The sequence below is a fragment of the Danio rerio genome, chromosome 4, assembly GCF_052040795.2.
Source record: "Danio rerio strain M-AB ecotype USA chromosome 4, GRCz13ab, whole genome shotgun sequence".
In the NCBI taxonomy this organism is placed as follows: Eukaryota; Metazoa; Chordata; class Actinopteri; order Cypriniformes; family Danionidae; genus Danio; species Danio rerio.
In genome coordinates, this window is record NC_141024.2 from 11422069 (window position 1) to 11449266 (window position 27198).

Genomic DNA, 27198 nt, shown 5'->3' on the forward strand with positions numbered 1-27198 from the left:
TTTTACTCAGTAAAAATAAAAGATGTAGGTGTAAAATGATTGGATATTTTCTGGTTAACAGATACTGGTGGAACATACAGTGGGGTAAATAAGTATTCATCATGTATTGAATAAGTATTCATCATAACTTTTCAATACAGATGGAAAGGGGCAACCATTACTGCATCCAAAATGGTAAAAAGCCTTGGAGTAACGATTGATGACCAACTAAACTTCTCTGACCACATTTCTAGAACTGCTCAATCTTGCAGATTCACACTCTATAACATCAGAAAGGTCCGACCCTTCCTATCTGAACATGCAGCTCAACTCCTTGTTCAAGCTCTTGTTCTCTCCAGACTGGATTATTGCAACTCTCTACTAGCGGGGCTTCCAGCAAACTCCATCAAACCTCTTCAGCTGCTTCAGAACGCAGCAGCACGAGTGGTCTTTAATGTACCTAAAAGAGCACATGTCACTCCGCTACTCACCCGTTTGCACTGGCTGCCAGTTGCTGCTCGCATCAAATTCAAAGCTCTGATGTTTTCTTATAAAGTGACCTCTGGCTTTGCTTCTTATCTGCTCTCACTTCTGCAGATTTATGTGCCCTCCAGAAACTTGCGTTCAGTGAATGAACGTCGCCTCGTGGTTCCATCCCTAAGAGGGAAGAAATCACTTTCCCGAACTCTCTCATTCAATCTGCCCAGTTGGTGGAATGAATTCCCTCACTGCATCAGAACGGCAGAGTCTGTCTTCAAGAAACGACTAAAAACTCAACTAATTAGTCTCCACTTTCCTTCCTAATCTGCAATTGTCTCTCTGGCTATAACACTAACTGTACTCAAAAAAAATAAAAAATAAAATAAAAATTCTTACATTACCAATTACCTAATAATATTTCTAAAGGAGCTGTTGACAACAAATTGAATTAGTTTTTGGTAAAACCCTAACCTAACAGAGTTAGGCATGTAGATGCAATCTAACTTAAATTCACAAACCATCAATATAAAGTGTGACCGATAACGTAAAGGTAAGGTAAAAAATACCTTAATTAGTCCAAACCTTTGACTGCTAGTTATTCTGCAGTCTACATAAACATACAAAGCGTACTACTGTTTCTTCCACAAGAGTCATATGAGGACACTTTATAGTGAATCATGCGAGACTGCAGAGAAACAATCAAATCTACAAGCTGTTTCTTCTACATAATAAACACACTGATGTTTGCCTTTAAGTCAAAGTTCTGGACGGCAAGCTTTAACAATCAGGGTTTAATCTCTTGCTGACTGAAGGCGACGAGTAAATCACCAGAGAGTTACTGCTCAACATCTTCCTTCCATCATGTTGTCTTAAGGTCCAAGCTAAGTCACTCCACTCTCACCTCTCAACATTTAAGACCAATTTCCCCAAATAACCTTCCGCAAATGTTTGTTAACCTATTAGATGCGTTGCAGGGTGACTGTTGGTAGCTTAACATGTCATGCAGGGCTCATCGTCATCCATTAAACACAGATGTGGCTGTAGACCCATGCTGAGACGCTCCTTTCCATCCCTGCCCACCGTCTTGTACAAAAAAGCCGATGGCGGAGATTAGCGGTGGACGCTCTGTCTAATTGGAGTTTAATTATAGCCTAGCTAGGCGGTAGGGAAGACCTGCACCGGCAGTCCCCAACAAGTATTGACTGGCGACGGGGTTGCCTTGGCAACGGGGCAATCAAAGAGCAAGGCTGATGAATGGTGAACGTCTGTTTCAGAGTAAAGCTGTGGTCCAGAGCATTTTTGCACTGGAAAGAAGACACATGCATGCATATGTTAAGCCTCGGAGGTATCTGATATCGACAGTATTACTGTTTAATGTATGTTGGGGTCAAATAACCAACATTAATGCATGTTTATTGGTGCACAACAGATGTTTCGATTTAACCGCTCTGTGATTGCAAGCTATTGTTATTATAAACACATATTACTAGAACTTTCTATATACACTATACAATCAGATATGGGACTGCGCAGAGATTTCAGTTTGCTCTTTTGACATTTTAATGCCATTTGTTGCCATGGTGATCCTATAAATGATAGCAGTAACGAGAATACAGTAATTGATTTTCATTCATCAAGCTCCCTCCTTCTGATTTATTTTCTTCTAGACAATGAGGAAAGAATAAACATTTAACATAATGATAATTAAATGCTTGATTGTTTTCATTTAATAATTGACAATTAGAACAATTTATTGATTAAGCCTTATCCAAATTCTATTTTTTAAACCCCTACCCATTCCCCTTGGCCCTTGAAACAGAGTGTGAAGGGGAAGGGCTTCAAATGTACCCCTTAGAGACCATATGTCATCGTGATCTCTTGCTTTATATGAGATTAACCATGGTGACTGCTGTAGTTATGCAGTTGCATTATTATTTGGTATTTATCTTTAGGAAATCACTAAAGACAACAATATAATGTTATCATGACAATAAAATTTGGCAATAAGATAGTAACTGTACTGGCCATAATCATCAATGTAACCACATGAAAACAACATTAACATTATACCAGACAGTGTAAAAAGCCCATATAAAGCCTCAAGACAGGTTATTTCGGTGTCATCGAATCTCAGAATGATGTGGGACTGCTATACACGAGTTATTATTATAGATTAGACAGCAAAATTTAGCAGTTTTTTTTTTTTAGCTTAACAGTAAAACACAAATGAGGTTATGAATAAATTAAAATATATACTTGGTTGTTGTAAAAATTCATAATAATGTCAAAAAAAAAAACTAATTTGTGCATCTCTTTACTTCCGTGTGCAGCCATGCTGCTGTTGTAGCTGGTGTATTCTAGGAAATTTTCTTACCCCTTAGTTTCGAGTGTGCACCTGAAAAATCTTTGTTTCGAGGGCTATTCAGCCCTTTCCCTTAGCCCTACGCCTTGAAGCTAAAGAGAATCGGGACAACCCTATCCCTTCACGTGAACGCAAAAAATAAGGGATAAGGGCAGGGACTAATTTAATAACAATAATAATATAATAAGGGCACCTCATTTTACAAATCCCCCACCTCACACGCACCCCGCCCCGCTCTTCACTTTCTCCACGACAATCATGCCAAATCCGTTAACCCTATATGTTCCAGGACCTCACAATTTACAAATGAAGCATAAGGGTATGGGGAAGGGCTAAGGGGTAGAATTGGGCCTTAGTCAATTAAAGGGCATGAGATCTGGCTTTTGGCTTGTGTAATGGCTGTGCTGTCACAACGGCATAGGCAGAATAGTATCTGGCTGGCTGGAAGGGCTTTTAAATGAACCAGATAAACAAGTATTTTTGAAAACATTTTCCAAATTTACCAAAATAATTGTGAATTAATTGTGAAATTTACCGGCAATTTCTGAGGGAAATTGTTTCTTAACCATTTTGGTTTTTCAGTGGATGGTATTGCTTTATTGCAGTATTACTTTAACAGCATTAATTTATTATGTTATTACTTTAATAGTATTACATTACCGACAAAAAATGAACTTTACTAATCCTACTATTAACAATAACACAATTATTATTATTATTTATTGGTTGTTCATTCATTCATTTCCTTATTAAGATGCAAATCTAAAGCAATTCCTACTTGTAATTTTAGCAACATATGTCTAAGGATTGTACATTTTTGTTAGTCTCTGATTAGAACAATATACTGGGTGCGAATTACAGGGGGTTTGAGGGTGAGGGTGAGGGTGGGGTAGATAAAAAAATATTTTAATACTGAGAAATAAGTTGCTCTGCTTTGTATTTTAAATATTAATTTTCATAATTATAATTACTATTTAAAAATCTAATTAATATTATAAGTATACATTTGACCACCCCTATAATGGTACATACCAGTATGAATGCATAATCACGCCAATCAGTCTGTGAGGAAAAAAAGTTACCAACAATCTGATACCGGCAGATCTAGAGCACCAATAGACAACATAACTGTTCACAAGTTTTCATAAAATAGCTGTGTTTCCACATATAGCCTAAAAGTAAAGTCAAATTAGATGCATATGACTTACAGTAACCTTAGAAGTACCTAATCAGATACTGTAGGTCAGAATACACAAAATATCCCACACTAAAAACTTTTATTAATTAGATGTTATTTAAATAAATACATACATTTGATTTACTGAAGCATGTATTACAAAAACTAACATTGCTGAAAAAAGTTGACCCCTCCGATCATCAATGTATAATTCGCACCCTGACTAAATACAGTATTATTCATGTTATTTCTCTGTTGTTTTTGGTCTGAGCATCACAAGACCATAAATGATAAAAAAAGGAACTGAAAGCTACTGGAAAAAAATATATAATTTAGTCATTCTAATAGCTTGCAAGCTTGCGACCAAACAATCAAGCATTTCAATCTCAACTCTGCCTGATAGACATGCATTAAGCAATGTGTTACAGTTCTGTGAGAATGACTCTTTTATGAATAATGACTTCACAGGGGGTGTCCAGAGGGTTAGCCATCCAGAGGTAATCACTCAGAACAGCCCAGTGTGAGGCTCTCACTGGCCTCCACTCATCTTTAGATGTCTGTGTGCGCCCATGAATATGTGATTGTGTGTGGAAAAAAGTAATGATCAGAAATTTTAGAGCACGCTTGTGTGCGTTTCTCCAGGATATGCATTAATAGACAAACTCTAGTTATTCTGAGAGGACAGCATAAAGGTTTTGCTGATGTATTGCGTAAATATATCATATAAAACAAAATGACATATCACAAAGTCACATATCACACAAAATAAGATACAGCATGAGCATTAAATCACATAAAACATACACTAACTGACAAAAGTCGTCACCTGTCCAAGTTTTAAGAGCAACAAATAATAACTTGACTTCTAGTTGATCATTTGGTATCAGAAGTGGCTTATATTAAAGACAAAGGCCTCTAGATAACGCTTATTTTAACTAAATAAATTATGATAATACGTTGATTTTTAACTATTTAATTAAGACAGTAAGGTCTGACTTTGCTCAAACAAAAGTCTTGTCACTGAACTGAAATATATAAAGTCATGGTGCAGTGGAAAAATAATGAAGATTGTGTATGACTTTCGTGAACTTGAAAGACTGCATCCATACATCTCTGCAATGACTCAATTAACTTATTAATAAAGTCATCTGGAATGGCAAAGAAAGCGTTCTTGCAGGACTCCCAGAGTTCATCAGGATTCTTTGGATTCATCTTCAATGCCTCCTCCTTCATTTTACCCCAGAGAAGCTCAATAATGTTCATATCTAGTGACTGGGCTGGCCTATCCTGCAGCATCTTGACCTTCTTTGCTTTCAGGAACTTTAATTTGGAGGCTGAAGTATGAGAAGGAGCGCTATCCTGCTGAAGAATTTGCCATCTCCTGTGGTTTGTAAAGTAATGGGCAGCACAAATGTCTTGATACCTCAGGCTGTTAATGTTGCCATCCACTCTGCAATTCTCTCGCATACTGAATGTAACTCCAAACCATGATTTTCCCTTTACCAAACTTGACTGATTTCTATGAGAATCTTGGGTTCATGTTGGTTCCAAAAGGTCTTCTGCAGTATTTGTGATGATTGAGATGCAGTTCAACAGATGATCCATTCTGTCACTTTTCCAAATGACCAACTTGAAGTCAAGTTATTACAACTGGTATCAATTACAAGACTTTTGTCAGGTAGTGTATAAGCCATAAGATGTATCCTTTCCAGTTTTGAATGGAAAATTGGTACCTGTTAGTTAGTGAGCTAGTGATCTACATAAAAAAAAAAAATGTCTGAAAGATCACCGTAAGTGAAACAACCTTGCTTTTAACAAGGCTCAATTTCCCAATCCCACAATGGTATTCTGGGGCAGTGAACCATCGCACAGATGAAGAATTCATTTAACCTTTAAAGGAATGAGAAGTGATGGAGCAAATTATACACGTGGCCTTAGGATCCTGTCTGTTAAGCATGTGATTAAAGAAAAACAACAGCTTCTAATTACTGGTCCATCAGCGGCAGGAGAAACAAGTAGCTGCATTTGACTTGGTTAAAGGTCAGCGTGCTGTTTTCTTATCCAACTACATCTAAAAATGACTTAAAATCGAATGTTTTTCTACCTCTTGAACTGTATGTCATATGTAAACACTGAATACATTTGCTGTATATTTTGCTAGCTGCTCACTGCTACATGATCACTAGCCTGTGACAGAGCATTATTGTATTTTAACTACCAAAACAAATTGGCTGGAAGCAGAGCTGGTGAGATAAATAACGCATTGAGAAATCTGCTCAATTTAATTATACTCATGCCTGAAATGTGCAAACATTTAAGAGAAGTCCTTGTGCGCTGTTTAGACGGCTTTGCCTGCCAAATAGCTCCATGTGTCACGAAAACAAACCTAAGTGATACTTCCTCCATGATGAGAGTGTGATATTTTCTCTGTAAATAAAGAGCCATTTGAAAGAGCAATTTGGGCTTCTGCAAGGAGAGTTCCTGCTGCTCTAATGGAGGCTGGTGAAGATGCGAGCCATGGGAGCAACTGTATTTAATGGCGTACTATAGAAACCATGCCACAGAAAAGCCCATAGGCAACACTTCATTTTATTTAAATCAAGCAATTAGCACATGCTATTTAATGCTGGTGTTTTGATCGACCTATTGCACCAGTCAATAGGGTCGAAGATGTGGAAAAATACATTTTATGATCAGCAAGTTACCATCAGTTCTCATAATTTGTCAATATCCATTGCCTACCATTGACCACCATGTTATAGTGAGACAACAGCATTTATCTACACTTATCTGAGCAAAATAATAGTAAGTGCTGCGTTTATTGCATCTGCTTGTGCACATTAACATTCATTTGAACTTTATCCAGAGCAAGAGTGGCTCTCAGCTTTAAGTACAGGCTGTTATAATTACATTTCAGCACCATGGACAGCCCCAATTGCTAGCACATTGAGGAGACTTCACATTGAATAACAGGTCACTTATGCCCAGAGACTGTATAATTGTAATGCCTTTTTTTTTTTTTTTTTTTTTTAAATTGTCATTCCTGGAAAGAGAAATTCACAGCCTATGGCACACACACACATTCACACACCTCTAAGAAAACAGGTAATGCATTTCCTAGCAATACACTGTTATCGTGATCGGCAAACGCATTAGGAAAGAGCATGATTGCATCCAACTGGAACAAACGCAAGACTCGAGCATGCATATGTTGCAAAATGTGGTATTAAATAATTGTTAAACATTGAATAGATAATTAGAAACTGAAATAATAAAAATAATAATATTGTAATAAATAATACGTTTATCTCTTGTAATTGTCTCAGAATTTACACTTTTTTTCTTGTTATTCATTTTTTCGATCTTATAATTTTCTGACTTTTATTTTTTAGAATTCCAAGTTTGCATCCTGCAATTTTTATTCTTGTAATATCTAACATTTCAGAGCAAAAGAATTCTAATATATATATATATATATATATATATATATATATATATATATATATATATATATATATATATATATATATATATATATGCTTAGAAAAAAACTAAGAATTTCTAGAAATAATTCTGTATTGTGAAAAATAAAGTGAGCAAGATATAAATAAACTGAGATATATTTTATTTAAAAAGCTATGAACTCATATTTTAAGTTAGAAACTCTTTATAATTCTTACTTTTTTGTTAGAATTGGTATTTTTGCTAGATCTGAGTTTCTCAATACTCTCACAATTATATATTTCAATTACAATTATAAGATTTACTGATTTTAAATTACAGTCATTGTTTGGAATATTTTCAATGCATGGTAATAAAAATCTATCTAGCAGTTATTAATATTAAACAGCTTACATGCTGGTTTATTCAAAGTTGAAGTGCACCCTGAAACTTTAGTAAAACTGTATAACCACTCAGGAAAAACCATGCGCATCTGATTAGCATGAGATAAGTACATTCTCTGAAACCAGTGGTTTAACAGGGCACACACACACACACATACAGGTCTGCATGAGGATGATGCCTCAACTGCTCCCCAGTTTGTGTTTGGTTGTCAAGGAGATTGTCAGACTCTATGAACAGCGCTGAGCCAAGTACATAGTGTTCTCTCATTCATCAGACATGCATTCCCCGTGCTCTTTTGTTCTATTAAACACGATGTCTGCTCTCATTTGACTTTTTTTCTACAGTCTGACAACACAAATATGCATTTGTGGACTCCTTTTTACTGACAACAAAATGCACAAACTATTAGACAAACTTTAGCAGAGAGCCTTTAAAAGTGCGTACAGCTATTTAACTCAATGCTTATGCAACACAAAGCTTTGTTTTATACATGCAAATCTTTACATATAACTGAAAATGAAACTGTTTAAGCCATACACATGTACATACACACAGCATGTGTTAAATTTAATGTAGTAATAAAATAAGAACAATGATAATAAAATATTGTGTTGAATACCTATAATAAACATATAATAAACATTCAAAGTAGTATGTGTGTTAAATGTAATAGAGTAATATGATAAGAGCAGTGATTATAAGAACTTAATTCTATATAATACAGAACATTCAAAGTCATTTAAAATTAGTATTTTTTCATATAGCCTGTATATATATACACTTATGATCCTCCCTCTATGCAACGCGTGTCTCCTATTGGGCAGTGTGGAAATGCCCCAGAATGATCCACCGCGCCAAAGAAACTGGTGCGCCTTTGCGCGTAGGATATGGACTTGGACGCATCGGTCTCTCTCCATTCCCGTACGCATCAGCTGCACTCAGCAGCTCACATGGTGCCCCAATGAACTCTCGCCCTCACGCATCGTCCAACATACAATGGATTAACAGGAAAGACATGAATGTCCGCACAGAGGACGGCATCAGCCTGTGCCAAAGGGCTCTCCAAATAGTGACAGAGCTGTGCCTCGCCGGGCACGTCGACCGGGAGAAATGCGCGGATATATTTCCACTGGAGAGCAACATACCAGGTAAAGGAAGTTCAGGTAAATTTAACGTAAGCAATGTTGATTATTCTTTCACAAACACATGATCTCCTGGATCGTTGGCTAGACAATACGCGAGACTTTTTTTCTGAGCATGAGCGCGAAGAGGAGGAAAGTTTGAAAAGTTCGCTCGCGCGCTTAGAAATATTTTTAACATCCATAACATTACGTGAAATCAGTGATCATACTGGTAAATGCTAAACTTGTAGCTTATCAGCGCGCAACGCAGTTCAAATAGCTTAACATATGGATGTGAAACCGATGTAGGATTTACGCACATACTATATGACTGGAAATTTCAGTATATGTATTCCAGTGTTATATCCCGTATTCAAAGTTATCCATCTGTATATAACTGCACACCACACACAATTTTGTGCATGTAATTTGTTTTATACTTGTAATGCAGGACAAATTCAAATGAAACAATGAAGAAAACAATGCAAAAAGCAGATTTATAACTCTAAAAATATCAAACAGCATAGCACATGTTAATAAATTCACAATAAAAGAGACAGATCGACCAAAAGTGAACATTATGTCATCATTTACTCGCCCTTATATTGTTCCAAACTCGCGTGAATGTCTTTTTTTTCGTACTGAGCACAAAAGAAGATACTTTGAAGAATGTGGGCAACCGAATAGTTTCTAGTCAAAAGAGACTCACATATTCTTAAAAAAAAATCTACTTTTGTGTTTAGAAGAAATAAATTAATACAAGTTGATGCAAATTATGACAGAATTTTTATTTAGAGGTGAACTGTCTCTTTAAGTATTGCTACAAGCACATCAGCAGCCAGAAATCGAATTAATTAGCAACAAAACCGAATGCATATATTGTTTAAAGTACGTTTAGCTACCTCCGGAAGGATTTAGACATGTCTGAGGTTAATTCCTTGCCTGGTGCTCATTTGTAAGTGGTTAGTAGCACCATTAGCAGTGTGCTGTTAAAACTCCCTCCATGATTCAGCAATCATCAGCTATAATTATGTGCTGCACTGTGCATCCAGCAGCTGAAACTCCTGCACCTGTTGAGCACATATGAAGGGGTTAACAGGGCCACTCTTAAATCGATGCTTGCAAACCGATTGTTTGATTGTATATCAACTCTGATTGCATGGACCAGCAAATGATCTCTGCTTTACTAAAGCGAGCGCATTTCAGTCTTCTTTTTTCTTACACCTTGCCCTCTCTTTCTTTTCTTTTTCTCTCTCCCTCTTTCTCCTGTTTGTCTGTCATGCATCATTTATTGCCGCTGGTGCTCTCTGTCTGGCCGTCTGGTGTTCATTTATCTCTTTCCTGTCCTCATCTCCTTTTCCCTCACCTTCTGTTCTTTACCAACTCCTCACCACTTTCTCCCTGTCTTCCTTTTTCCAATCTACTCTCTGTTCCTCTTGTTGCCTGTAGACATCTCTGTAAGTCTTCTAGCTGTGGTCGTAGGTTTCTGTGGGCTCGCCCTTTTGGTAGTCTCTCTCTTTGTCTTTTGGAAGCTGTGCTGGCCCATTTGGAGAAGCAAGGCGTTCACGTCCAATGCTGACAGCTGTCCGCCGGGGGTGCTGCTCGAGGCCCCCCCTGCACCACCTCCGGTGTCTCGTTCTGTTTCTCCTTATGCTGAGGCAAAAGCCGTTGGAGTTGCAGGACGACAGCCATCGCAAATCCAGCATGAGGATGAGGAGGACAAGAAGTGGAAGGTACCAGAGGTGAAAGTGAACGGCCGCAGTTCGGTTAAGATCCTAGAGGCGGCCATGAAGATCAGCCAGACGTCACCAGATATCCCTGCTGAGGTGCAGCAGGCACTGCGGGACCGTCTGAGCAAGCAGGCCAAAATTCAGCGGCAGACCACTGAACCTACCTCGTCCTCCAGGTGATTTACACACATCTGCATACCTATTAGCTTTCATGATGAATTACATTTGATGCTCGGGTGCACTTTAAATGACACTGCAGAAGAGGGTTAATCACTTCATTATTACCGCTTGAGTGAAGAACTCATCCAGCTAAAACTATATACTTGCTGAAATTGAGAAGATATGCTTATAAAGGGCTGCCTTTAGTGAATGATAAACACGTATTGAGGAATTTGCGATACGGCGTGTGTCTTTGATATAGAAAAAAAAAAACAGAGCAGCTGTTTTTTCATTTAGAGATATCCATATTTACAGTATGCTTGCCATGGCTGCCATCCAGCTAGAAAAAAAAAAAGGAAAGCACAGCAGGATACTAGCCAATTCACAGCTACTAAGGAGATTCAATAATAGAAAAATACATTTATATTCAGCGCTCAGCATATACAAGTACACCCCTCACAAATCTCTCTTTTAAATCCATATTTTTAATAGGAAGCCATACAATAGTATATTTGTGCATATACTGTATATTAGATCAGTCAGTACTGAAGTCAAATCTGTAGCTCATTTAACAAAATATACAATAACGGCCGAAAAACTAGAACGGACAAATGTTTATGTTATAGAAAAATATTAAATACAAATTTTAAAAAGAGAAAAAATCAATAGAAGCAAAAAAGTTGAAAATAATTAGTTGAAATTTTGTAGGTTGTAATTTAGTTTTTCAATATTTTGCTTAAATTTAATTGTATTATCTTTCAATTTCTAAATATGTTTAATGCCTAAAATATTATTTTAATAAATACATCTGTTTAATTAATCTATTTTATTTAAATGCACCAAAATACATTGCCTATATTCACTGAGAAATAGATAAAAATATTTATTTTTAAAATGGGGTGTACTCGGTTATGCTGAGCACTGTACAGCTCTGTTTCTAAGGATTAGGCAACCAACAGCTCTGGGGTTTTACAAAAGATTTTTTTGAATTAAAGATCATCAATATTTACCACAAGGTATAATTAATATCTATACAAAAAACGCTTTTTAATAAATGGACTGATAAAGACCAACAAATAATAATAATTCTGGCAAAAGTGTCCTCCATTGGCACAAAGCAAACTCTTAAACACAGGCAGAGCATTCAGAACTTACTCAAGCTTGACTTTAGATTTTAGGCATCTTTGTTCATTCATTCCATGCTGCCACTATAATATTCAGGTCAGGACTTGGTGAAGGCCAGTTTATGACACTTAGTGTTGTATTGCTTTTTGTTTTATTCAAATACAGCTTCACTGTTCAAGGGAAGAATGAGAAACATTTATTTATTCATTCATTTTCCTTCGGCTTAGTATAATGATAATCCTGATAATCAGTATCAGGGGTCGCCACAGTGGAATGAACCCGTTACTATTCTGGCATATATTTTACATAGCAGATGCCCTTCTAGCCGCAATCCAGTACTGGGAAACATTCATACACTCCCACATTCACACTTACTAAGGTCAATTTAGTTTACCCAATTCACAGATAGTGCATGTTTTTGGGCTGTGGGGGACACCGGAGGAAACCCACACGAACACGTGGAGAACATGCAAACTCCACACAGAAATGCCTACATGCCAGACTAAGAAACAATTATATTATATATGGTCATTATAGCATTGTTAATCAACTAGTCTACTAATGATGATACACTAATTAACTCTATCAATCCCTGAAAGCAGGTTGTCGCTCCTTTGACATGAGCAGCTCATGATCATTTTCAGTTCGCTGTAAATGATCTACTCGATCTCCATCTCTGCAAGTGCTGTAAACTCCAGTTGCTCATAAAAACCATTTGAAAACGGTTTATAAATAGCTTGTCAACGGAAAAAAACAAGCAACTCAAAACAGATTCCAGAACATCTGTTAGCATACAAGACATAAGTTGTCAAAAGTATCTAGATTTCCATCACATGTTTTCACATGTTCATTATGTTGAAAGATTGGTGTTACTTCTGTTTGCTGCGTACGTCCAATAATCACTACAGGTCACCAATCAGAGCTCTAGATTCACACTGCCATGGAAACAGCATTTTGCAACCCCAACAATTAAACAATCAGCTCTTCTTCCCTTTGTTTCACATGGCACAGTGTTTTAAGAAAGCAGGGATGTAATTAGTGTTGCCACGCAATAGCGTTGACATGCTGCGACTGTTTGTCCGACTGGGGAAGTGAGGAACAGCTGTGTTCAAATCCTCCTAGAATCCATTACTGACAAACTGTCATTAAAGGTCCCGTGAAGATTAAAATAATGTTTGTTAGATGTTCGTTTCAGTCTGATTTAAGGATATCTATCAGCTAGTGTGCTCCAAATCAGTGACAACATTCACGTTTAGAAGATATAAAAGAAATATAAACATGTAAAGCTTGCAGTTTGTCACTTCCGCCTAAATCGATCAATGATTTTTATTCACATCACCTCATATCTTCTCATTAAATCTTAACCAATTAAATTATCTGTAGCATCTGACATGCCCCGCCCCCTTTAAGACGCTTGATGTAACTGCTTTCACTTGCAGAGCTGTGATAAAAAGAAATGCTATTGACTATTTTTTTTAAAGGCAAGGAGCTTTTTTATGTCGCACCCTCTTTACATTTTTCAGTTGAGATTACGTCAAACATCAAACAAAAAATCCACGTTTCAAAGCACTTCTCGGGACCTTTAAAACTTCAACATGGTGTAACTCATAACGTGTCTTCGTTTTAATAAGGTGTGCAAAAAGGTGATACTTAAGTGTCTCTGGAAAATACTGTTTGATACATGCCTTGTTTCCTTGTTTGGTATTTATTACATTTTAAATTAAAATACTCAAGAATTCAAGTTCGTTTTTAAACTCATAATATTGAACAGATATATACAATATATTTAATATACAAAATACATTAAAATGGGCTAAAATGCAAAGCTAGATTCTTTAAATGGTTATTTCATGGTATACTGCTCACTAAAAAGAGCTGAACTTCTTGGTAAAGTGGACAGTTTAGCTTTTACTAATGAGATAATGCCCTGCTGAAGGTTTTTTAAATCATTTTGGAACCAAAGATGTATGAAATGCTATTGTTATGTAACTTCATACTGTTTTATATAGCCTCAAGTAAAAACTTCTTAATGATTTGCAGTCACAACCCATTAAGAGCAGTAAAAATGACTTTTCTTTCCACATATCGAGCAAATATCTTCATTAAACGCCTTTAGTACTTCAGCTTGAAATCTGGTCCATTGATACAGTGCTAATACCACTGTATGCACGAGCATGTGTTATGTTATTCATCCCTGCGTATCATAAATGGACTTCTTTCCGCAGTAATATCAAAAAGACAAGGTTTATACAGCTTTGTAGCTTATGTTCTGCAACAGGTGCCTGGCAGGTGTCTGTGCTAATAAGACTAGAAGTTTTCTTATATCTTAAATAGAAGAGAAAGACTCCGATTTGTGAATTCTGGCACTGGCTCACAGGCAAATTCATTGCGGCTGGCAAGATATTTCAGAAACGCTGCCATCAAAAACTGGATTTCGAAAGAAGTCCGCTTCAAAACATGCGAAGACATCGGTTAATTACTGTCTGTCTGCAGTTTATCATTACATTGTGTTGGGATGTTTGTGCAAATTGCAGGGCATGATGTTCAGCAAACATGAGCAGGTGACAGACAGATTAATACCGATGATGTATACTGAAAAATCGATTCTTTAACTTTGAAATTGATATTTGTAAATACTATGATTACTACTATATAACAGGTTCAAGCTATATATTCTATGACTTTTTTGTTGCATGATATCGATGTCATATGTTTGTTGTCATTGTCCTAAAGGTGGTAGTTGCTAGGAAACACCAAGGATTACAGAACTATGATTTCCACATAAGAGTTAAGTTGAGTGTTGATAATGTGATTTCTAGTAAAGAATATATAGCCTTGGCTATTTTGATGAAATATAGTGAAGTCTACAATATATAAGTGGCTAAAAATGGAATAGAAGTGTTTATGAAGGAACATGCCATACTACAGTGCTTGGGAGCAACAAACAACAATAACTTGACTTCTAGTTGATGATTTAGTATCAGAAGTGGTTAATATGAAAGGCAAAGGCCTCTAGATTATGCTTATTTTCCCAAAATAAAACTTGACCATGCCTTGATCTTTAATTATTTAATTAGGACAGTAAGGTCCGTCTTTGCTTAGACAAAAGTCTTGTCACCTAACAGAAATAAAGTACAGTATATAATCTAAAGTCATGGTGCAGTGGAAAAGGAATAAATATTGTGTACGACTCCCATTATCTTGGAGGACTGCATTCATAAATCTCAAATAACTTGATGGATTCCCAGAGTTCATCAAGATTCTTTGGATTCATTTTCAATGTCTCCTCCTTCGTCTTACCCTAGACATGCTCAATAATGTTCATGTCTGGTGACTGGGCTGGCCAATCCTGGAGCACCGTGATGTTCTTTGCTTTTAGGAACTTTGATATGGAGGCTGAAGTATGAGAAGGAGCGCTATCCTGCTGAACAATTTGCCCACTCCTGTGGTTTATAATATGTGCAGCACAAATGTCTTGATACATTTGGCTGTTGATGCTGTCATCCACTTTGCAGATCTCTCAAAGATCCCATACTGAATTTAATCCCAAACCATGATATTCCCTTCACCAAACTTGACTGATTTCTATAAGAATCTTGCGGCCATGCGGGTTCCAATAGGTCTTCAGCAAGTTATTAATTGTTGCTCTTACAACTGGGATTGACAAGACTTTTGTCAGGTAGTGTAGTTTGCTATTGGTTGATCTCTTGTGTGTGACAATCTTGTGCCATAAAGACTTCATCAGAGAAAATAAATAATGTTTTTGCATGAGGTGGGTGTGTGTGGGGGGTGTATAAAGACAAATACACACATAAATATATGGCAAAATATATATATTAAAATTATATTTGTCAATTGTTAGTACATTATACATTATAATAGTGATTTAAAAATCTATTAACCAATTCAAAATACTGTTTTATGGTTTTAAATTACATAAACCTATTTTAAAATATATGGTCCTCATGTTGCTACATTGTTAGTAGCTTTATTGTTCAAAAGAGAAGCTTAAATAGTTCAATCTGACAATTTCCCAACACAAGAACGATCAAAAAATGAACCAATATTGTTTAAAGTGGCATGAAGCAGAAGAAAAAGTAAAGTAAGAGAGGACTTGGATTTGTCCACTTGACTCTATAGCTATTTGCTATTTCTGTGTCAGTTTTAATTTCACAGTAACTTAAATTCATGATAAGTAAGTTCTTCTCCCTTCATAGGCACAATTCTTTCCGCCGACACCTGCCCCGGCAGATGAATGTGACCAGTGTGGACTTCACCATGGACACTCTACCTGTGCGGCAGTCTTCTGCAGTCAGCATCGGCCGTATCAAACCTGAACTGTACAAGCAGAAGTCCGTGGACTCTGAAGAGGGTACGAAGGAGCCGGTGGAGACGTGCGGAAAACTGAGCTTTGCTCTAAGCTATGACTATGAGGAACAAGCTCTTGTGGTTCGCATTCTCAAAGCCCTGGACCTGCCCGCCAAAGACTTCACCGGTACCTCAGACCCTTATGTGAAGATATACCTGCTTCCAGAGCGCAAAAAGAAGTTTCAGACGAGAGTCCACCGTAAAACCCTCAATCCCACATTCGACGAGGATTTCCGTTTCCCTGTGGAGTACAGTGAGCTGTGTAATCGCAAGCTGCACTTCAGCGTGTACGACTTTGACCGCTTCACGAGTCATGATATGATTGGTGAGGTGGTGGTTGATAACCTGTTTGAGCTGTCTGATCTATCACGCGAAGCCGTGGTTTGGAAGGACATTCTTGCAGCCACTACAGTAAGTAGAATTCATAACTCAACAAGACCAGATTAATGGCAGGGTTGTTCCCCATTTAGCGTTGAAGCTCTTAGAACAAGAACGTGTTTGAAATTCTAAGCGCCTCATGCCGAGTTCAGACTGCATGATTTTCAAAGTTGCCATGTCACAGATGTTTTCACACTTCATGACTATCTGGGGTGGCGTTTCATCGCTGCTGTGTTTACACTGCAAGATGGATTGGCGAAAGGAGGTTTCACACTGCATGACTTTACAATAGGAAGCATCGCCAGCAACTTTGTCCAAACTACGTTTCAAAACCTAAAGCACGTAGTATATGTTTTGTTATTAACTACATAATGAGAAAGAAGCAATTAAAGGGGATAGAAAAATGTACATATTTTAGCGTGCCAAATATCTCACGGGCATCTGCGACTCTTCTGTGATTCTCTCAGATTGCGTCTTTGAGAGTTCACACTGTGTGATTGTTACCTGTGTGAACAAGCGCTGATTTTCTTGTGATTTCAGGCATTTGTCTGCGATTTCTCAAAACTTCGGCGAGGCAAAATTGGTGCTAAAGTAATGCAGTCTGAACTTGGCATTAATGTGAATTGAGTTTGAGATTTCAAAGATGATGCAGAATTGCAATTCAAAATGTCTGCTCAATGCAAAGTTTGATTGGCTGAAATTAAAATAAATTCTTATTTTGGATGAACTGAAATGTAAAGATTTCCCAGTAGTGGGTCGCAGGTGGAAGGGCATCCGCCGCATAAAACATATGCTATAAAAGACTAAAGGCTGATTTATACTTCTGCGTCAAGCGCACATGTATGGTCCGGTTTAACCTCTGTGCAGTCGCATAGCCCTCGCCGTTGGCTGAGGCCAAACACTGATACGCACCTCTCAAAAAATGTAACTACACATCCGAACGTTGCGTAGCACAAGCTCTGTGATTGGTCGGCTTGTTAGCACTGATGAGCATGAGCGATGCTGAGAGCTGCGAGCTCGATGGAGTGAGTGTTTACAAGTGTCCTGTGAAGAATCTCTAGACGGACTCTTTTGTTTTGTGTTTACCTTATATTTAAAGAGTTGTTGCACGATTAAAGTCGTTTGCCGATTCCCTCTACTGAATGAGCGACTTTTAGCTACTTGTAGCATTCAGAAAAAAACACATCACCCACGAAGAAACTCGACACAAGGAACATAAAACCTCACGTCCAGCTAGTGTTTCGGATTTGTAAGTGCAGAGCAACACAAACAGCGCAGAAGTAAAAATGCATGACTACACGCAACGCAGGCGTTGTAGGTCACACCAATCATTCGCTGATTTATGCAGAGGCATAAATCAGCATTAGGCTGAAGGAAAATTAATGAATGAAATTCAAAGAAAGAAACTGAATACTGCACAGTAATTCACTATAAACTCTTAATGTTGGCATGCCAAAAATAGTTTGAGAAAGAAAGAAAGCAGACATAGAAAGAGATACAATATACAAAATGATTATGTTTATATTTAAATTATCATCATAAGTGTGTTACATGTCCTGCATTTTCTTTTGTAATTCGTAATTAAAATCAGTACATTCCTTACCCAATCATTCCAAAGCAACCCCCTATGGAGTGCTGCCAATTCAATTTTGTGAGTGTAATAAAAAAGTAAATATAATTCATGACATTCCTGTAGGATGTGCCAATAGCATCTAAATTACGGATAAATTAAGGATATTTGTATTGCAAATGTACTAACTGATCCCATAATTCCATTTCAATCACACTGAGCTCAAAGCAAAATCGTCTGCATGGGAATGAAGGCCTCATTAACAGATAGATTGATCTGTTATGCAAAGCCAGGTGTGAGGGAGGGCTCATCTTCAAACTGACTGAGGGCACCCACATGCCCCTTTCTAAAATAGATACAATTGCCAGTTTCCAGAGGCACAGGAAGCATGATTATCAAGCCAGAGCCTTCAAACGACAGCCATGACTAATCCAACAGGTGTGGAATTGAGTTTGTCCTGCTGCAGAGTACAACACGACATGTTACAGGCAGTACTGTACATTTCAGGAGGAACCCAAGCTATTTCTGCACAAGTATTATTTTAGGTTCCTTTAGTCAGATAGGCCCTCATGATAATGAAGCCCACTCATTACGCCTCAGTTAAAATATCAGAGCTTATGTAACCAGTTTATAGGGGACTTTAAGCATGTAAAAGCATCTTTCATCTGCAAAACGCACAAGATATATTAAGGAATGCTTCAATTGTTCTACTCTATAATGACAGTCAATAGGATACAGAGAAACTCTAATATAAAAATATCTCAAATAAAAATGTGCATATCTAAAAAGAAAATCCATTTTAGAGTCCATTGGGGCTCTTTTGAATACAATTGGCTTTCATAACATGAACAAAACCCGCAGTTCTGGGTGAATTAGCCCTTTAATATTTAGTAATATAGAAGTGTTTAGCCTTACTCAATCTAACTGGAAGGCAGGGAAAAGCGATGTGCACTTAGGTTAAATGCTATCGGCAACTGTTCAAAGTAAATGCAACATTAAACCTTACAGTAGTTTAAGCTATAAGGGATTTCTCATAGGACTTGAAGCATTAAAACTTAGTTTAGGTGGTAATTTATGGCAATTTGTCATGTATTATTACATATATTCTGACTTGTTCAACTGCTAGGCAATCTTTAAAAGGTAAAAGGCATTGTCTGTCATATTCACCTTATTTACAGTGACTCATATACATTTAATAATGATGTACCACTGCCTTCCTGCTACAGAGAAACCGTGAATGGTGACAGCGTTTCATTTGGTCCGTGAGTCATTCCTGTTTAGGAAACAGAATCTCCTCCTCCTGCTTGTTTGACGCATCAGTCCCTTTCAGGCTCATTAGTTCCCTGATTGTGTTGTTTTCAACATATTTATGCCTTTTCCTTTTGCTTGCTTGTTTGGGATGCACATTAAGGTGCCTGTCAATTCTGTGTTTTTTTTTAACAATTGGATTACCAACATTCCTCCCCATTCTTTCCCACTGAACACAAAAGTATTGATGTGTAGTGTTGGATTTGTAGTGGAGAGGTTTCGACCTGTTGTGAGAGTATCGCAACTGCCCTTTAGGGAGAAAAACAATGCAGACACTCCAGACCAGCTGCTCTTAGACCCCGACTGTGGAGAGAAGTAGCTTGTAGTTCTCAATTCCTAAAATAGTCAGAGCCATAGATTGCAGCCTTGCTCCGTTACACTTCCGACTGCATATTGAAACCCTCTATTTTATCCTAAGCTGACGTTTGAAGGTCTAATTCTGTTCTCTTTTTTGGAACATTGCTGTGGTGGTAAAAGGGCATCCAGATCTGGAGGAGGGGAAGTTGGGCAGTCAAAGCAGGAAGGGTATTATTGCCCCAGAAGATTTGCAAAATGCTTTAGGACACAAACGCCGCTAGAAGACGTGACTCCTGAATTAGCCCATGGCTTTCTGTATTCAGCACTTGTACTGAGGACAACAAGAGCAGTTGGATGTAGGGATAGGGTATGACAAAGAGACCTCTGACGTCAGACTACACATTTGTTTTAATATGGACTCAGTGTTGAACCAAGATAACTAAAAAGAAAACCAATACTAATTCCTTACATTTATATAGTGCTTTTTTCTGGACACTCAATGCGCTTTACACATTTTAGGGGTCCTCATTCACGACCAGTGTGCAGCATTTACCTGGCAGCCATATTGCTGGATATTCCCATATCCTGGGATTTTTAACGACCACAGAAAGTCAGGACCACGATTTACATCTCATCTGAGCAGTATAGACTCCCCATCAATATACTGGGGCGTTAGGACCCACACAGACTGCAGGATGAGCGCCCCCTGCTGGTCTCACTAACTCCACTTCCAGCAGCAACCTAGCTTTCCCATGTGGTCTCTCCCAAGGGAAAGCTAGGTTATACTCATGGCAGGCAATATTTGGTACTTTGGTCATTTAATTCACTAATTTGGCAACTGTCAAACGTTATCGGGGAAACGGGTTGAATTTACGATTAGTAAAAAAACATTAGTGTTCCATTTGGGATGACACTAAATACATATACTATGCAGTTGAGTGTGTAAGTGAATAAGTGCATAGTGTGCCACTTGGGACGCAGCTTATATAACTATATTAGCATACACAGTAAAGCAACATTGATCTGTTTAAAACTTACAAATTATGTATAGTTGTTGGCTGCTCAATAAAGATGGACTCAGATTAACTGACAGTGTATTTAAATATAAATATTAATGCAAATACCCCAGTTACGTACATGTGAATATGTTTGTTGTTATGCTTTTTTTCTGTAAAAATTCTTCAATACATGCCAACAAATAATTCACAATATTGTATAATTATTAGGGATGCTCCGATCGATTAGAAGGAGACCGGAATCGGCCGATATACACATTTTATGACTCGATCAGTACTCGCTTATCTGGCTGATCACATGTACCAATCGTAAGTGTTAGATTATGAGTTTACAAGCAGAGGAAGATGCATTTTAACTTCTTATGCATTAAAAATCCACTCCAAACTCTTCATTGAGACATGTTGAATTATTTTTCCATCATTTGCAATGTTTCCAAACTGCATTTTTCTCACCAAATATTTGATCTGTTTAATCTATTATTTTCTGTAAAGCTTTTTCTGACCATGACTTGTCCGCACTAAATGGTTATAACAGACGTGTTTAAGGGATTATAAGCAACATCCTTCATTTATTCTTTTGGAAAAGGAGAAAGCTCCACTTAAGTATCGTGCTTAAAGGGAAAATTTGCTTTATGCAATGGTAAAGTTATATAAACCTTGAAGAATCAGAATCGGTACCCGATATCGGCTCCAAATATCCTGAGTGTAGCACCTTTAATAATTACAATATTGTAGACTGATGTTACATTAAAATTCATTTATAAAATGTTTTAATATTGTTTTTATTTTGCACTTTGACAACTAAATTATTTTTTCATATTATTTTTTCCATAACCTCTTTTTTATCAACTTTAGATGTTTATTAATTGTAAAATAGAAAATGATTATTTTAAATTACATAATATTTGTAATGTATTTCACTGTGATTTATAAATATTATAAATATTATTGACTGATAATACATAAAGTAATACATTAAATCAATTAAATGTAATAAAAAGATTTTAAAAAGCATTGTAAAAACAAAAAAGAAGCCATAAAAATAACCCTACGCAATCAATAATACAGAGAAACTGCATGTACTGTGCTGAAAACATCAAAATGGTGCGCCTGAAATTTAAACAGGAAAATATAGTATGACAGCGTTTAAGCCTGTACGTTTCTTCCTGTTACGCAATATGTTTTTAATCTTTACTTGGACGGATTAATCACTATCTTTAGCTGCCTCTGAAAGAATAATGGCTGGCTTATTCCAGTACAGAGAAGCTGTAAATAACAAAATACGCACTGGCCTTTTAGAATAATCTTTACCGCCTCTGCAAAGCTAATAAAGGTCAGGGAAGCTAGATTTGTCTCATTCAAAACTAAGTTATTTAATCGCACTAGAACCAGCCACCCAAACGATACATCTCACAGTAGCCAAAACACACAGACACAGCAGTCCTCTCAGATGAGGCTTGCTTCTTTAAAAGAGTCGTAATTCTCTCCACTATGTAGCTGTTTCCTTTTCCTGGAGATGTTTTTGGTTTTGCTGACGGTTTTAAAGAGAAATATCCCCCCTTTAGATTAAAAATAGACTTTGTTTAAACCTGATGAGATAATAATAGTCCAATCTGGCTCAAGCTATGTTTGAGTTGTCATCGACAAGGAAAATAAAAGACTATCTGGAGGGTCAATCAATAAGGGTTTTGTTTGCAAGGCTCTCTGAAGAGACTCTTAGGATGAAAATAATCGTACAATACATACCGAGGATCATGCCTTCGCTGCAGATTGTTTAATCAATACCTTACAATGTTATTTTAGGACACTGATGTGCAGATGCTACCTTAGCTATCCCATTGCATCACAGTTAAATCAAGCTGATTTTCTTTTTAATATCTTTTGGTTCTTTCTTTCAGGAGAGCGTGGATCTGGGTGAAATAATGTACTCCCTTTGCTATCTTCCCACGGCTGGACGCATGACCCTCACAGTCATCAAATGTCGCAATCTAAAAGCCATGGACATAACTGGCTATTCTGGTCAGTGCTAACCTTTACATTATGTCTAGTTTGACTGTTTGTCTTTATGTTTGAGGCCACTTTTCAAAAATAACATCTTTAATTGGATAACTTTTCCATTGTACAAACTTTTTTTTACATGAATAAATCCATGATCAATGAAAAGTTCTTGGAGGAGCTAAAATGGTTCTTCTATGGCATAAGAATAAACATTTTTTCTTAAGATTTAATGTGCCTGACCACCAGTTGCTAAACATTTTATTAATATTTACTTTACATTATGTTTACTTAACATAAAACTGAAGTTGCTAGTGATGAATATGTATTTGTTTGATTCATGTCACCTTGCAGAATTACATAAAGCATACTTTCAATAAAACTTTGCATAAAGCTCATCACATTCAAGAAAGAAAGCATTACCAGTGAAACATTCCACTAATTCTATTAAAAAATCACCAATATTTATACTTGTTTTACCCTGATGTATGTTTCTGTGTATCATGGCAAGTCACATTTCAAGCATATCTTGATTTCTTTTCTCATGTAACACACCAGCCATAACCTCACACCTGCTAAACACCCTCTGGCTCAGCCTTCCTTCAACAGAAGCCCTGCCCCAATCTGTCACAATTGTTTGAGCTTGAGAATAAAGGGCGAATTATGATTTGAGAGTGTCTGCATGGATTTAGATGGGTTTAGATTTAGTTAATTTAATAGTTAGCTAACTTAGCTTAAATTCTTTTTACATTTCATTTATTGTGGTTAGGTTGTGTGCGGCTACATGACTTGAGTAAATGGTGTATGTTGCTCTTATTATTGAGCAAATGTTGTATTTATGTCAGTCCTGTGACAAGTAAAGTCGCCTATTCAATGTTTTTACTATCTACTACCTATTTCAAACTCTCAAAGATACTATAGAGCTCATATTACTCACTTTTTATGAGTAATTACTAATTTTATGCAAATGTATTGATAAATGTAAGGTCAACTTTACCTATTTTTTGTGATGTACCATAACCATAGACAGTCTTTACTCAACAAATGGAATGAAATACCATTATTTCCCTTATTTATCCCTTATTTCTTAATACACTTATTTATAAAAACTGTATATTTTTTGAATAGATCCTGTTGATCTGATTATATATTGAAATTGCCTGGACATTTTTAAGAATCATTAAGAGGTGGTTAAAATTTGTTCATTAGTATTGCTAAGCTACTATTTCTGAGCCACATTTCCCCAGTCATATCATTGTGTATTTAGAAAGTGTGAAATTTTACCTATTAATTGCATCAAAAATAGATTAAAAAAATGTATCATACAAAAAATTTAATAAAATGTACACCATTCAAAAATTATTTCAAATTAAAGTTAAAATCTTTTCGGGAGTAAGGTCTTCAAATTGAAAAAGATGTCTCATTTTTCATAACGGAGAGTTAATGTGTTTTAAAATTTGTTCACAATCAGGTCACATATGAGTATGGAAAGAAATCAAGCTGACAAATTAATGCCAAGTATGTTATTTGAGATATTAAAATGCCTGCGGCATTCGTCAGATCTCAAGTAGACAGAACATGAGAGTTCAGAAAACAAATAAGAAATAAATCTTGAAACTTCTTTCCACAGATCCATACGTTAAAGTAGCCCTCATATGTGATGGTCGGAGGCTGAAGAAGCGGAAGACGACCACCAAAAAGAACACACTCAACCCGGTCTATAACGAGGCCATCATTTTCGACATCCCACCTGAGAATGTGGAGCAGGTCAGCCTGTCAATCACGGTGATGGACTACGACAGGTCAGTTCCTGCTACTTAAGAAGAATAACCATCTTCAACACATGCTACAGACAAATTATTCTGACATCAGGGATAATGATAGTAATTATACCATTAAGTAAGCTAGCATGCAGTATTTGCAGCTAACATCTTAATAGAGATCTTTCCGTTTGGTTTTTATAAATCAGCTGTACATATTTATAAAATCAGACAGCTATGCTGTAATTAAGAGTAGATTATGCCATCAAAGCATCTCTCAGCCATCAAGGAGTAAAACATAGTATATTTGCATATGAATAGGGAGCCATTTATGCACTGATGATTTCCACATGCACAACCTGGCCATGCCACTCCATAAAGAAAATTATTTGTATTGGGTTTCTCTTTCAGAGTTGGACACAATGAAGTGATAGGGGTGTGCAGGGCGGGGCCGGATGCCGAGGGTCTTGGAAGAGACCACTGGAACGAGATGTTAGCCTATCCACGCAAGCCCATCACCCACTGGCATGCACTATGTGAGGTGAGAGACTTGAAATGGCTTATTTGAGTTCATAAAGAATGTGTTGCATTATAGTGTTGTCTTTATGGCATGCAACATTGAAACGTTTTGGATTTTGAGGATTTATTGACTACTGTTTTGAAGATTTTAATATATTTAAGTAACATTCTAATAATACCTAAAAGGTTTGTTGATGCTGTGAGATTATTTCATAGTAAATAAACTGTGACATTGGACCACAAAACCATAAGGGTCCATTTTTTCCAGACTATTAGATTTATAAACCATCTAAAAGCTGACATTATTATAAAAGTTAATACATAAAAAAAGTTTTCTATCGAAGTATTGTTTGTTAGGACAATACTGAACAATACTGAATGATGGGCTTCAAAAACTAAATGCAGAGAAAATATATATATTGGCCCCACTAGAAAAGTATAGTATTGTGATTCTATTCATTTCACTATAAAAATGATTTCTGAAACATATATTTTTACTGGCTCCTATAAATTTAACAGTTTGTGTATATTGAGCCCTGATACAGGGAAAGTAAGTCTAATATGTCTTAAATTCCTGACATTTTAATTGTATCTGTATCTGTTCTTGCAGTGGCCAGGACGGGCATCCAGCTTTGAGAGTCAAGGATCATGTCCATCTCCAAAACCACCACAGACCCCTTAACATGCTGGAATCCTATCCAATCCTACCTGCAAAACACACTGCGTTTGTATCATTTATAGGGTATATTTTTCACTAGCCGTAACTTGTCAGGTTGCATTTTTAGTAAGGACTAAACAGTACTGGTATCCCTGCTACAGACACAATCAAGTATTCAAATCCTCAATTTGTCTTACATTGTGCTCTACTGGTGCTGAGTTTCTGAGCTCCTAAAACAATATTTTTTCAGGTCGCTTTGTAGCAGACAGTCAAATGATATAAAGCTTCTTGCTGTTTGACAGTATAATGACGCCATGTAATTTTACAGACACATGAAATGACAGTGCTTATCATCTCTAGGCATTGAACGCTTCAAATACATGTTCCTATTTGGTGAAAATATTTAGCAAATTTGATTGAGGGTTATGAAAAAGAAGAGGCGTTCAAAGATGCAATCAAGATCTGTTAGATATGGCTAAACATCAATCACAGTATCACATGACCAAATAGAAATCAATGGAAATGTCAACACGTATTCCCTTATTAATCAACCCTCTTTTCTCTCTCTTTATAAAAAGAGGCTTTGTGAGGATGAAGCTCTGTACATATTACAGTATATATAAACCATATCCCTTATACTTATACCATATCTACTAATCATTATCTTAGGCTGATTATATACTGTATATAATGATTCAAATATTAAAACTAAATGAAGATCTATTTAACTCAATATATGAATCAATTTAAATAATGTGTTCATTAAACTTGAACACTTTAAAGTTAATTAAAAAACGACAGATGATAGATAGATAGATAGATAGATAGATAGATAGATAGATAGATAGATAGATAGATAGATAGATAGATAGATAGATAGATAGATAGATAGATAGATAGATAGATAGATAGATAGATAGATAGATAGATAGATAGATAGATAGATAGATAGATAGATAGATAGATAGATAGATAATTCCTTTTTGATTTGATCCTTAAAACCCCTTTTACTTCATATCCCATAGATAATACTACTGTATAGCACAGGGATGGGCAAACTCGGTCCTGGAGGGCCAGTGTCCTGCACAGTTTAGCTGCAACTCTAATCAAACACGCCTGCTTATTGATTTCTAGTGATCTTGAAGACACTGATTGGCATGTTCAGGTGTTTTTGATTAGATTTGGAGCTAATTTATGCAGGACACCGGCCCTCCAAGACCGAGTTTGCCCACCCCTGCTACAGCAGAATAAGAAACTGGTCCCACTTTACAATACTAATACTACTAATACAATAATATATGAATGATACTTATACAGCATTTATTAATCATAGTCTAACATTTTCTAATG

At 36.6% G+C, this 27198-nt stretch overlaps 1 protein-coding gene and 1 long non-coding RNA gene across 6 annotated transcripts in view; one reads left to right on the top strand and one right to left on the bottom strand.

Annotated features, from left to right (window-relative positions):
* LOC137491393 (uncharacterized) overlaps positions 1-27198 on the bottom strand; it is a 65425-nt gene that overhangs the window by 19681 nt on the left and 18546 nt on the right. The window lies entirely within an intron of this gene.
* On the top strand, positions 8683-26689 carry syt10 (synaptotagmin X). 2 transcript variants are annotated; one of them, XM_087247205.1, is made up of 7 exons: positions 8683-8992; positions 10415-10871; positions 16197-16758; positions 22815-22935; positions 24542-24713; positions 25083-25212; positions 25801-26689. In XM_087247205.1, the coding sequence occupies exons 1-7, from the start codon at positions 8686-8688 to the stop codon at positions 25870-25872; spliced, it is 1821 nt and encodes a 606-aa protein (XP_087103331.1). In that variant the 5' UTR covers positions 8683-8685; the 3' UTR covers positions 25873-26689.

Coding starts and splice junctions, on each gene's coding strand:
- syt10 (XM_087247205.1), top strand. CDS start 8,686: ATGATCCACCGCGCCAAAGAAACTGGTGCGCCTTTGCGCGTAGGATAT. Junction 8,993..10,414: donor ACTGGAGAGCAACATACCAG/GTAAAGGAAGTT, acceptor TGTTGCCTGTAG/ACATCTCTGTAAGTCTTCTA. Junction 25,213..25,800: donor ACTGGCATGCACTATGTGAG/GTGAGAGACTTG, acceptor CTGTTCTTGCAG/TGGCCAGGACGGGCATCCAG.